The sequence below is a fragment of the Canariomyces notabilis genome (assembly GCF_033297395.1).
Source record: "Canariomyces notabilis strain CBS 508.74 unplaced genomic scaffold N656scaffold_4, whole genome shotgun sequence".
Lineage (NCBI taxonomy): Eukaryota > Fungi > Ascomycota > Sordariomycetes > Sordariales > Chaetomiaceae > Canariomyces > Canariomyces notabilis.
In genome coordinates, this window is record NW_027041826.1 from 1,117,554 (window position 1) to 1,130,625 (window position 13,072).

Here is a 13,072-nt window from a genome sequence, read left to right on the forward strand (position 1 = left end):
GCTTGCCGCGGCGATGTCAGCTCCTCCGGTTTGCGCATGTATGGACTGGATGTCCTAGGGCTTCTCTCCCCAAATGCGGCTCAGGATGCAACCACCATCACTGTCCCGATACAAGCTGCCCTCAATGCTAGGGCTGATGCTATCCCTGAAGACGCTGAGGCGTCTCCGGCCGCCTCCTGGTAACCGGTCTATGGGTTGCTGGAAAAATCCACCCCCATGCTATCACCTTCGATCCCTGTTTCGGTGCAGGTCCATCCGCAAAGACTCTCGTCGCGATCTCATCCCTGATGCACCTGCCGAGAGCTCGCGTTCTGGTCCCCTCATGCATTCACACGGGAAGCTTAACCACCCCAGAAAAGCCCGGGCCCATGTTGCTTATCTCCCACCACCTTCGTTCCTTTACCTTCCTTTCTGAACTCTAGGGCCGGCTTCCCGTTCTCTTCTTTCCGCATCTTGTACTGTATATTCATTTCTAATCTGTCCTTGTCGTAATACCCCAGCCAGTCTTTCAGTCGCTTCCTGGATTCCTCTAGCTGCTTGATACCAGACTGTCGTCCCGATCTAGAGATACAAACCCATAATCCCATGACTCGTGAGACATCGCTTGGCTGGGCGTCTTGACCCAATACACACTGGCCTCCTCGCAGCTGGACAGAGGATGCCAAATGGGTTGGACATGGCGCCTCTGAATGACCAAGGAAGAGTCGGTGTGCGAAGAGAACCATGTGATGGCCTTCCACTATCTAGTGGAAACGGGCTATATGCCCGCCAGGATAGGGGAGGTAATAGGGGAAACGAGAACGGGGACGGTGAGGGCCGAGGACGATTCCGCAACGGTAATAACAACGGCGGCAACGATAATGACGGCGGTCGGGGTGACAATGGCGACCGGGATGGGGGTAGAAGATTTGGCGGGGGCTTTAGGGGTGGAGGAAGGCCCAACAACAACAACAATGACAACGATGGCAACGGCCGTGGATTTGGCGATGGACAAGGTGGCGGTAATGGCAGAGACAGAGGCGGCGGACGCGGCGATGGTAACGGGGAAGGAGGCGGTAATGGCAGAGACAGAGGGGACGGCAGGAGCAGAGGTGGCGGAGGTGAGGGAGATGGGAGGGGTGATAGGAGGATAGGTGGCGGCGGCGGGGGAAGAGGCGACGACGGCAACAACGGAGGAGGGAGAGGAGGCGGGGATGCTTCGGTAGCTCCCTCTAACGCCTCCCCATCGCTCCCGTCGTCATCAGCTCCGCCTCCTGAATTCGCCCTATCCCCGGAAGTGCCTACCTCAGTAACAGTCGACCCATCCAGCACATCTACTTCGGTTGCTGTCTTAGAGTCTGCCCTAGCACCAAGTTCGACGGTTGAGGTAAGTGCTTCTGTTTCTCGGGCGACCTGGGCTTGTCTAACGAAATTGGTAGGGGAACCCGACCGTTACCGCCTTCATCCCTTTGATGACCAGTGATCCCTCCAATCTCCCAGGAGCAGGGCAGTATGCTCAAGCCCCCGACGTGTCCTCAGCCATTGAGCCGAGTCCGACGTCAATTCCCAACGGTCTACCCCCTCCAAGACCGCTCGACAGCGGTAGTGGGACCGGCCAGAATAATGGCAATAACCTGGATAACGGCAGTGGCGCCGGTAGTACTGTCAGTAACAGTGATGGCAACAACCGTCTCGAAGCGGCACAGAACGGGATGGATCCGGGAGCGGAGCGCATTTTAATTGCAGTTGGCTCAATAGGTATGGTTACTCTGGCTTGAGCTTCTGGCTTCTTGCAACTAACCGTTCCGCTAGGGGTTTTCGTCCTGGTGTGTTTTGTTGTCTGGACCTTGTGGCGGACAATGAGGAAGTCTAAAAAGAGGAATGGAAGCCACCGCAGCGGCTTCCTTAGTGTGTTTCCGAAACGACTTGCCTCGCGAGTTCCCTTCTTCAGAAAGTTGAGCTGGCAGAGTTTAGAAGGGACAACTGTTGTCGGGTCGCCGCCGCAGCCAGTCTACCATGAAAAGGCAGACAGTTTCGATGCTCCATCGGTAGACATGACCACGAGAGACGAGAAGCTCCAGCAACAGCCGCAGCCGCAGCCGCCACAAGAGCAAGCGCAGGCTCAACAGCAATCATTGCCGCCGGTCCCGACAGAAGGTGTGGTTACCCAGCCTCAGAGCGTATACCAACCACAGTTCTATCCCCCTGGCCTATATTACCCAGGCATGGTTACCAACCAGCCTTATGCGCATCAGCCGCAGCAGTCATTCAGCTCCACCAACGCCGCACAGTTTGGCGCAACAATGGCAAGCGAATACGTCGTCAGTACCATGCAGACAGGCACGACAGCAGCGCCTACCGTGTATTACCACCCGTCATTGATGACGCAGCAATTCTCTACGGCTCCTTACCAGGGTACTGGTGTTTACCGACAGCCTAGCAAGGTGACAAGCGAGGTATCCTCTCTCTCGTCGGGCTTTGGAGACGACGACATCATCGCAGCGCAATCTCTCGTCAACCCGTCTCCCGTCGACGGCCCTTCCCCTGTGGGCGGCAATCCGTTCACGGCGCGCTTCTCGTGGATGACGCAGGACCCAAACCAGCAGGCACAATCGCAAAGCCAGCAGCCACCACAAAGCCGGAGAGAAACAATGTACACGGAAACGAGCGAGGACCTGCCGGCAAGATTTCGAACTCTCACGTCGTGGGTAGATCAGCAGACGGGCCGCATCCACAGGGCGCAGCAGAGGGAGCAGGCGCACGAGGTGCAGCCGCAGGTGCCGGTGGGGAACCCCGGCATCCCCGGCATCCAGAACCCGCCGCCCGGGGAGCAGAGCTTTGGGATGATGATGGATGACGAGGAGAAGCCGAGGCGGGTGGAAGAGACGTTGGCGGCGGCGGCGGCGGTACAGCAGCCAACGCAACGAAGCGGGAGCACGGGTTGAAAGCCCCGAGGCTCGGTAACATGGGCGATGACACATTACATTAGGTACTCGAAGCGAGTATCATATGTACGTGACGGTCTGCTGCCGAGAGACTGTGCGTGTGAAGCCTGAAGCCAAGATATCTTCCTGTCGCGCAAAGCCCCGAACCCATACAGAGCCTGGTGCTTTGGGAGGTAAGAGCTGCGGTCAGGTTTTCTTAGGTAGTATTAATGAGGAGGTCTTATCTTTCGAGTGTTCCATGTGTTGGCTCTCGTTCCTACCTCTCTGGGAAAGTATATAAGTCAAGTCCAACTTTCTACTTTCACCCCCCACCGGTTGAGGTGAGCCTCAGTGGTAATGGTCCTCTCCTCGTAACCCACATCAAAGGGAGGTCGCCAGTTCGATTCCTCCATGGGTTGAAGAAAAGGGAATGATGTTGGTATGACTGCCAAAGAAAACGCAATTTCCCAGGATGTTCAGGTCTACAACGGCCACATTCAGCAGCTCACTACTGAGCTGGCACGCTGTGTCAACTTCCCGGTCGCTCATTCACTCCCGGGCAGCCGGGCTCTCGCCGATGGCACTGACGGAGATAAACCGTCGGCTAATTGGGATGCGAAAGAGCTTCCTGAGCAGCCTGAGAGCTGGGAACGAGGTGAAATAGGGTTCTGTCGTTACTAGCCATCGAGCTTCGAGCCGGAATAAAACTGATGCGAAGAAATTGATGAGCGACCGATACCCGAGTATGAAGCTTGTCGACTGATACCTGAGTATGAGCAGTACCGAATCATAGTCGGCTCATTGACTGATACCTAAGTATGAGCAGTACCCAATCATCAAATGCTGCTGCAGCTGGCTGCCCTTGATCAGTCACTGGGCAACAAAACCACCGCAAGGGCCTCGTCACACCTTTGTGAGGCATTCATAATGACCTACTTGAAATTTTATCCGACGTATCCGTGGCAGGATACCGGCCCTACCCGACCTCACACAGATTTGCGCTCAACTGTGCCTGGAGTTTTGCACAATCAGCCGTCCGTGGCGACCATGATACGGCACTCGGCTTGCGCCGAGGCGAAATCCGCGAGTGTTATATATTTATCGGCCGGGCGAACGTCCGCATGATATCGCCGGACAGTCTTCCTCGCGAACTTGCTAGAGAAGCCCTTCCTCTCTTCATCAAAATATGCCGGGCTTCCTGGAGCATCGGTTTACTATCGAAATATACAATAATCTTGGGGATGTCCTGGATAGGGGCGTATCTGCATTTGACGAGTTTGAGGGACAACCTTGAGAAGTCACTGGCAAACGATCTACCTAAGCCACTTCCACAAGACGGCGCCACAGATTGCGGAAAACACTGCCGGGTTTAGAAGGGCGCCAGTTGAGCCCCTGGATTGAGACGGCCGAATGTTCCTGCGTCGTCACGATGATGATGTTCCGGTTACAGTAGTATCTTGCCGCGCACAGGCACTTGCCCGCCTAGGAACGAGGACACGGAAGATTTGACCACGTATGAAGACCGCTCAATTGCTCCGCCAGAGCGTAGACGTCATCAGCTGCCCTGAGCTTGGCGTCTAGTTCGTTGCATTTGAGCGTGAGATCCCAATGGTTTTGATCAGGGCGGCTTTCTCAAAAGCTTCTTGGCGGCGGTCGCACGTCGTGAGAGACATCGCACGATAGCGGAGAGATACACGACCACTTCGCCATGGGAGGAGACACTACTGGATATGTTGGAAGAGGAGTCTTTGGTGGAGGCGAGGATATGGGATCCGACGAGGGCGTCGAACTCTTTGGAGGGGGCAGCGGCCATTGGGGCTTTGAAGGTGTTCTAGGTCATGTACCGTTTTAGTTGAAGGTTACAGAAGAGAGGACGCAAGCAGTTTTCAGATTTTACGCTTAACGGACCCTAGTTTCCTCTCTACAGCTCTTAAGTGAATGACTTGTAGATATTTTCCTCTTCGTCAGGCAACAATCGACGTGCTCATTGAAGGACCCTGCTAGCTTTGCCATCTGTTACTTTGATGCAAAGGATTAGTGCCGCTGGAGATAGATATGTACGTATCCGTACGCAATCGACTACAAAGGTCGAAAGTCGAAGAAAGGGCGAGGAGTCAACCTCGAGACAAGGGAGTCGCCACACCAGCGAATGCCTCTCAACTCCGTGAAATGCCCCGATAACATAGCCATGAACAATCCCATTGCCCAGTAACTCTATCATAACTTTACATCATGACCCAGCAAAAGGAACCGCGGGCGCTTCATCCCACGCCGGAACGCCACCCATGCCTCGCCGCCAGCCAGATAGGTTCCCTAGTTCCAAGAGACCAACAAGAAGCGGAAAATAATCACATGCAATATCTAAACCAGTCCTAATGAGATCCTGAGCCCCCTCCACCACCACCCCGCCCGCTGCCGCCATCGAGCAGCAACGTGGGTTTGATGTAGTTTTCATCCAGCTGCCGGAACAGCGCCGACGGGTCCTCGGTGCGGAACAGCTGCCTGATGGCGGCAGTGGCAGTCGTCGTGAGTGGCTGATGGCCGGCTCCCTCGCCCGTCGAAGGAGTGTTTTGCCTGCTTGAGCCGGAGCTGCTTTGGCCCTCACTCCGACCTGCGCCATCTTCTGCGCTAGGCATCGGACTTGACCTTGATCGGGGTGCCGGCGGCGGCAGATCCGAGATGTCAATATCACTGCCCAGCTCCGAGTCGGTATTACTCCCCGATGCCCCAAGCAGCTCCGACCTCTCGAACTCATCCCCGCTCTTGGGGTTCTTGCGGCTCCGACTCCCTTGCCGAGGGAGCCTGGACGGCCTATGCCCGGATGCCCAACCGTTCCTGTCCCCGCTGCCAGCAGGTCCGTTTCCGCTTCTGCCAACATCGTCCAGAGGTAGCACCGATCCGCGGTTGCGGCTGCCGGCACGGTGGTTGTACCCGATCCCAGTGTCTGAGCGCTTGTACAAGCCGCCGCCGATGGCCTCGATGTCGAATTCGTCGTCGGAGTCAATCTCCTCGGTCACGCCGGTCCGAATGCCGAGAATCTCGAGCATGCGGGCCGTGGTGCCGCCAAAGATAATAACAGTTAACACCACGACGACCAAAACTGTTGCCTGGAGTGCTTGTCTATCCTTGGCCTCGAAGGACGCTGAGAGAGCGACGCCTACGGCACCACGGAGACCCGCCCAAAAGAGCATCGCCTGGTAGCTGTAAGGTAACTCGTCGGCGGCCTCGGCGGCTCCTCGGCGACGCGCGCGATAACGAATGAACCAGTTGATGGCTTTGGATATGGGGAAAACAGCTAGGTATCTTGCCACGCACACGGCGAGCACGGTAACGATGATCAGAAGCGGTTGATAGACCAAGTTCTTCTCGGTGAAAAGGGCTAGACCTAGGTAGATGAAGATGAAGTTCTCGGACAGCTGGGCAAGGACTTGGAAGATGTATTTGGTTGTTAGTTGGGTCCGGCGCGACATATTGAAGTAGGCATAGTGCTTGAGAGTGATTCCGCAGAACAGGAGGGCGACGATGCCTGTGAAGCTATCAGTATCTCAGGAGGGCAGGAGCAATTCTCAAAGCCACATACCAGACATCTCGATGGCCGCCGCGAAGAAGTAGGTTTCGTAGGCGATCAGTACAACCAGGCAGCTTTCAATGCCCGGATACCGCCTAACATAGGTATATTTCAACGCTAGCGCGGTCAGAACCCCAACCAGGGCACCGATAGCCAAGCTGCCAAAGAACTGGGACAAGAAGAACCAGATGCCGTGAAGGAGACTGAATATGCCAATGCCGCCTCCCTTGCCACCGGCATTCCGAGCAGACTCAAAGATGACAATGGCGACAGCGTCGTTCAGGATGGATTCGCCAAAGATGATGGTGTAGAGCTTGGGGTCAACCTTGTACGAGTTGAAGATGGCCAGAATGGTAACCGGATCCGTAGCCGACAAGGTCGCCCCTACCGAGATGGCGTCGATCCAGGTCACATTCAGGCCCTCCAGCGAGATGGCGGTGTAAAGCCATAACAGCACACCAATGACGACGGCTGATATGAACGTCCCGGCAAACGCAAATGTCAAGATGGTGCCAATATTCCGGAAGAAGTTCGCTTGGTGAAGTTCGTATCCCGACGACAGGATGATGGGAGGCAGTAGGAGGTTGAAGAAGTACAGGTCGTTGAAATTGACCAGATCGCGGATCGAGTCAAATCCCGAAATTCGTAGGATAAGGCCAACAGTCATGCCTGGGGCGGCAACGTTGGTTAGTCGCAGACAGACAAAGAGGCAAACACATGCAAAGAGAAGAGCCTCGCGCACCGCCAAAGATGGAAACGACCGTCTCATGGATCGCCGTAATCTTTCTCTGTTGCATCGTATAGCTGGTGCAGAACGCTATTATGAGCAACAGTATCAAGATGAAGATGGCCCATGATGCATTGTTCTCCTGCTTCGGCTGATCGGCTACGGGAGCAGTGGGTTAGCTCGTGCTCGTTGCGCGGTTCGACTGAGAGCGCCTCCTTACCGGCAGGGTCTTCTTCTTCTCTTTCTGTGCCATCTTGGTCAGCATCTGCAAATGAGGGGCAGTTTGAATTCGTGGGCATACTTGTAAGCTCCATGATGGAGCTGGCGATGGCTTGGAGGAGCATGGTATAGGTAGCGGGCTCGGCCCGGCGCGGCCACGAATAACGGAAAGAGCGACAGTCGTTCGCGTCAAAACAATCAAGCCGGCTCTATATCAAAGGGACAGCCTCAACCTGGACTGGCTGATTCGATGGCGCGCCTCGTTAACATCGGATTGTCATGATTTCGATTCGAGGCCCAGAGGAAGCCGCCAGCTATCTCTCATTCATCCCATTGGTCCCACAGATCGCTTGACCTCGACCGAGCCAATCAACCAAGCCCAGAATCCACTGTACAGTACAGACGTACGAAGTACTCGAACAGTACTCGTACAGCCTGCCCCGTAGCGTAATGTGGGGTAGCACAGGCGATGTGGAGCTGTTTTAGGACTGGGGTTGTTTGTTCCAGGGTCAGGCTTCAGCTCAGTCAGTGGCTGATCGCCTTCCAACCCGGGGCTTTCCCGAGCTGCATCTGGCACCACGCGAATCAAATGACGACGGTCTCGTGGCATTCTTTTACTTGACCGCCTGACTCCAGCGTCGACACTATCAAGATAGGCAGACAAATATTCCATCCATTAAGCAACGGCACCCTCGTTGGTTGCAGGTCACTGATTTCTCCGAAGCTACCCACTTCAGTTGCCGAGTCAGGGCTTCCCGTCAGAGCTTCTCCCTCAGCCTACCGCCCCATCTTTCCAACCCATCCACCCTCGCCGACGAGTATTTCTCCCATTTCAGAGCAGACAAGGTTGTGAAGGCTCATTAGGCCGGCGTGTCTAGACGCTGCGAGCAACGACAGCCAACGCCGCTGCTGTCTCCTCGGGTCCGCATGACGTCGCCGTTAGCAGGACATCCGGAACGGGAACATCCCGCAGACAACAAGGACCAGGCACCGCCTTCCAACGTAGCCGGCAAAGGCAAAGATCAAGCAACGGATGCACCGACAAACGAGCCGAACGGCCATGGGCAACAGCAGCATGGCGACCCGCTCAGCGAGCAGTCGCCTCTGCTCTCCCCAAGCAGCAGCGAAGACGATGGGCTGATGGGCAACGAACCCGCGGCCGAGACCTCCGACGAGCACCAGGCCAGCAAGAGCGTCTGGTATCTCATCATTCTGACCATAAGCATCGGCGGATTGCAGATTGCCTGGTCGGTGGAGATGTCCAATGGCTCGCCATACCTTCTCTCTCTGGGGCTCAGCAAGTCCCTCATGGCACTGGTCTGGATCGCCGGCCCGCTATCGGGGACCTTGGTGCAGCCTTACGTCGGCATGCTGAGCGATAAATGCCGTATCTCTTGGGGGAAGCGCAAACCCTTCATGCTAGGGGGTGCTACTGCCACGATCGTCTCGTTGATGTTCCTGGCGTGGACCAAAGAGATTGTCGGCGGCTTTTTGGGACTGTTTGGTGCAGACCCAGAGTCGAACTTTGTCAAGGTCTCCATCATTGTCGTGGCCGTGATTTGGGTCTATGTTCTTGATTTTGCCATCAATACTGGTGGGTTCTCAGCCAGTATTGCCGCAATGTTCAAGCTAGCCCCTGTGCTAACCAGCTGCTCTAGTGCAAGCGGCAATTCGAGCCTTCATTGTGGACTGCGCGCCCACTCACGAGCAAGGTTGGTCACTCCTGGTGAGACGAGGACATGCACTCTTGGCCTAACCCGCGATCCTAGAAAGGGCAAATGCCATGGCAAGCCGATTCGTTGGTCTCGGGAACATTGTGGGGTATCTAGCTGGCTACCTAGATCTTCCCAAGGTCGTATGGTATTTCGGTGATACTCAGTTCAAAGACCTCTGTGCCATCGCGAGCATTGCACTCGCCGTCACTATTGCCATGACTTGTCTCCTCATCCGCGAGAGAGATCCGCGTCTAGAAGGTCCCCCGGCCAAAGACAAGCCAGGTGTGCTTTCTTTTTTCAAGAAGATCTTCACCTCCATCAAACGACTTCCGCCCCAGACCAAGAAGGTCTGCCAAGTACAATTCTGCGCATGGATCGGCTTCTTCCCCATGTTGTTCTACACATCCGCCTATATCGGTGAGATCTACGCCGAGCCGTTCCTCGAACAGAATCCCAACATGACGCCTGAGGAGCTTGACAGGCTCTACGAAGAGGCCACACGGGAGGGAACTTTTGCCCTCCTCATCTTTGCCATCATTGGCTTGGTCACCAACGTTTTCCTTCCCTTTTTCATCGACCCAGTGTACATGACGGCCGACGGGCCGGGCGAAGGCCCCGCCGTGCTCAAGGATTACGGCGAGGAACAGAAATCCTGGCTCGACTACCTCGTCATCCCCGGCTTCACCCTCCGCCGCGCCTGGATGTTTGCCCAGATCCTCTTCACCGTGTGCATGCTCTGCACTGTGTTTGTGCGGACCGTTACTGCCGCTACCGTGCTCATCGGCCTTGTAGGCATCACCTGGGCCCTGACGCTTTGGGCGCCGTGGGCCATTATCAGCGCCGAGATCTCACGCCGCGACGAGATTCGCCGTGCGCGCTATGCCGCCGCCAAAGCCCTCTCGCCGAGCCGGGGCGTGGCGTCGTTGGACGGCTATTCGTCAGACGAGAACCGCGGCGAGAGAGAGCTTGACGACAACAGCAACGAGGACGAAAGCGCCGACCAGGCCGGCGTCATCCTGGGCATTCACAACATGGCAATTGCGGCGCCGCAGATCATCGCCACCGTGTCGAGCAGCATCATTTTCCGCATCTTCCAGAAACCCCGCGGCGTGCCTGGCGACCATTCCATTGCCATTGTGCTTGCACTGGGCGGCATCACCGTGTTCATCTCGGCATTTTTCATTCACCGCATCCGGGACGAGCCTGCGGGCGGCGAGGCCGGCGGTCTCGCCGCGGGAGAGGAGGATATGCGCGCGGTCGAGGACGGCGACGCGAGCATCAGCACGCGGCCCACTTCGGCGCACAGCACACGGTCGAGGTCCATGGAAGGGCTGCCCAGGGCCAGCCTTGAGAGGGCTGCGCTGGTCAGGAACAAGAGCTTTGGCGGCATGGAGTACTAATATGAAAGCAGAGAAGCAACGCCTCGGACCTGGACGAGGCGTGTACCGGGTCGAATTTGTTTTATTCTAGATGGGGCAAACTGTATTATCTGGAGTTGGATTGTACTGCGTAGATTGTGGTAAGTCTTTTTTTTTTTCCTGCCTTGTCTTCTCCTTTCTGATTATATAGGAAGTGGAAAGGGGAAAGAATGGAAGCTGTCGCATACCGAATCTGTTTGTTTTGGGAGTTGGGACGGCGCAGGACACGGACATGAGGGTTGTGGATACATTGGGGAGTCAGAACATACTTACTTACCTACATCTTGTCGTGTCTCTCTAGAGGTGAAGTGTGGTCAGAAGTTACTTACCTACTTAGGTGCTTTTCAGATCCGGTTTCTGCGGCGTTGGATTGAGGACAATGCGTCCATGGGCGGTATATACTATATATCTCAATTCCTGCTTGAACGCTCAATGTTCTCTGCCTACTGTGTGCGCATTTGTCTGAGGTTGGTTACCGCCAGCGTCGGCTGAGCGTTGAGGCGAGTGTAACAAGTCTAAGTGTGATACGCTTTCGATGCTGCATGCCGTGCCTTTAGGATGAAGAAGACCACTGCCCCCTGCCCCCGGTGTAATCCTGGGCTGACATACATCCCTGACCAGGCCCGAAGTCTCTACGTTTGAGTCCTTGAGAGGTTAGTGGCAAAAGGTCTCTTACTAGTAGTTCGCTTTCTAAGTTGACGTCCTTAGTAGCATCATGGACATCACCGGACTTCCACCCATCACAATGATCCCGTATCCACCCCCTCGGTATAATTATCCCGGCGTTTGTATATCCTGTATAGCACGTAGCTGTATGGTAGTCGGCTGGCCGGGGTACAGGCTAAAACCTGCTTTGGAAAGCTCGTTGCCATTAATCCCTTAATCAATCTGGCCGTTCGCCTTATAAGATACGGAGGCTGACATCCGCAGATTGGATTGGCATCACTCATGTCGCGACGGACCGCAATACCCTCAGGTAATTTACGATGAAGCCGGGTTCTAATGGGGAGCCCAGCCCGCAAACTCATGAGACAACCAGGAAGCAAATAAAGAGAATGCGGAGGCATCCGCCTATAATAAGACGTACTAGCAGCTTAGCAATACCTTTTACTCGCACGTCTTTTTCTCGTGTACTAGTAGTACTTGAACTTCCTCTTTCTTGTACATAGTTCTACCTGCAGATAAACCTTGCAGTCAACTGCCCATGATGAAGGCGGCAGTAATTTTCGGTGCGCTGCTGGCGTCGTTGGCCGAGGTGGACGGGGCGGTCCTCTGGGACGGGCGGTTCAACGACTTTTCCAGCTCGCGGGACCTCAACAAGTGGTCCTGGAGCAACCAGGTCGGGCCGTACCAGTACTACATCCACGGGTCGGGCTCGGTCGAGAAGTACATCAACCTGTCGCCCGACTACAAGAACCCCAACGACACCGTGTCCAAGCAGGGCGCCAAGTTCACGCTGGACAGCACGGCGTTTTGGAACGGCCAGAACATGCGGCGCATCGAGCTGATCCCCCAGACGAAAGCCGCCATCAACAGGGGCAAAGTGTTTTACCACTTCAGCATGATGCGCAAGGACACGAACCCGCCGAGCCCCAACCGCGAGCACCAGATCTGCTTCTTTGAAAGCCACTTCACCGAGATGAAGTACGGCTGGATCAGCGGCGAGCAGGGCACCAGCAACCCCAACCTGCAGTGGATGACCAACCAGCGCAGCCAGTGGAAGACGGAGTGGAAGCCCAACGTGTGGCACAACATTGCCTATGAGATTGTGAGTACTTGTAGCCCTGAATCAGGAAGCCCCCTAACTGATTGTGATGTCAGGACTTTGGTGCCAACAGGGTGGGCTTCTGGCACTCGGAGGGCGGCGAGCCCCTGAAGCAGGTCGTTGCCCCCGTGTCCGTCTCCACCTCGTCCAACGGCGCCGACTGGCACCTGGGTGTTCTTGAGCTCCCGCGGTCTGGCTATTCCGACACCAACGAGGATTTCTACTTCTCGGGCGTCTATATCGAGGATGGCGCCATCACCACTGCGATCGGTGGTCCTGGTGAGTTTTTATTTCACTTTTCCTCACGCCTGGATACATGCGTGTAGGGGGGATCAGCGGCACAGACTGACAGTGAGACAGCGTAAATAAGGAACGAGTAAGGTGACTCGGGAATACGGGCTGGATCGCTGCATATCTGCATATTTGCATGGGGGAGAAGCATTAGAATCATCTATGCAAACCCAAACCTATAAGTGACCATATCAGCCTCTCATCAATACATCTTCATCCACTGGATACCTCTGTACTCACCTGTGACCATGGTGCTCGAATCGTCAGGTTGGCGTAATGGAGCGTAATAACACATGTCATCCCCGAATGAGGACCAAGTTAGTATGTAGCCGGCCATAAACAAACTCATCACAAGGTTGAGGCGAGAAATCAGGAAACTCAGCAACATTGTAAGAGAAAAGAGTTCAGATAAAGGGATGGCTGACAGCTAAGACAGCGCCCAGTATCTCCTGTTAGGGTATCATGG

The 13,072-nt window shown here is 55.3% G+C and overlaps 4 protein-coding genes across 4 annotated transcripts; 3 read left to right on the forward strand and 1 right to left on the reverse strand.

Moving 5' to 3' along the window:
• The first annotated feature begins 537 nt into the window (after positions 1-537).
• On the forward strand, positions 538-3,306 carry N656DRAFT_493399 (uncharacterized protein). Its single transcript, XM_064809830.1, has 3 exons — positions 538-1,366; positions 1,419-1,737; positions 1,792-3,306. The coding sequence occupies exons 1-3, from the start codon at positions 659-661 to the stop codon at positions 2,922-2,924; spliced, it is 2,160 nt and encodes a 719-aa protein (XP_064672873.1). The 5' UTR covers positions 538-658; the 3' UTR covers positions 2,925-3,306.
• A 1,969-nt stretch (positions 3,307-5,275) lies between these two features.
• N656DRAFT_703779 (sodium/hydrogen exchanger) lies at positions 5,276-7,542 on the reverse strand (the record flags this gene model as incomplete). Its single annotated transcript, XM_064811121.1, has 5 exons — positions 5,276-6,429; positions 6,484-7,140; positions 7,214-7,349; positions 7,402-7,442; positions 7,500-7,542. 5 exons carry the CDS (start codon positions 7,540-7,542, stop codon positions 5,276-5,278), a joined length of 2,031 nt encoding a protein of 676 aa, XP_064672874.1.
• Positions 7,543-7,883: 341 nt separating this feature from the next.
• Positions 7,884-10,982, forward strand: N656DRAFT_776413 (MFS general substrate transporter). The gene is made up of 3 exons (XM_064814634.1): positions 7,884-9,011; positions 9,076-9,129; positions 9,187-10,982. The coding sequence occupies exons 1-3, from the start codon at positions 8,345-8,347 to the stop codon at positions 10,530-10,532; spliced, it is 2,067 nt and encodes a 688-aa protein (XP_064672875.1). The 5' UTR covers positions 7,884-8,344; the 3' UTR covers positions 10,533-10,982.
• A 543-nt stretch (positions 10,983-11,525) lies between these two features.
• N656DRAFT_493985 (glycoside hydrolase family 131 protein) lies at positions 11,526-12,941 on the forward strand. Its single transcript, XM_064809832.1, has 3 exons — positions 11,526-12,318; positions 12,372-12,594; positions 12,676-12,941. Exons 1-3 carry the CDS (start codon positions 11,755-11,757, stop codon positions 12,678-12,680), a joined length of 792 nt encoding a protein of 263 aa, XP_064672876.1. The 5' UTR covers positions 11,526-11,754; the 3' UTR covers positions 12,681-12,941.
• The last annotated feature ends 131 nt before the right edge of the window (positions 12,942-13,072 follow it).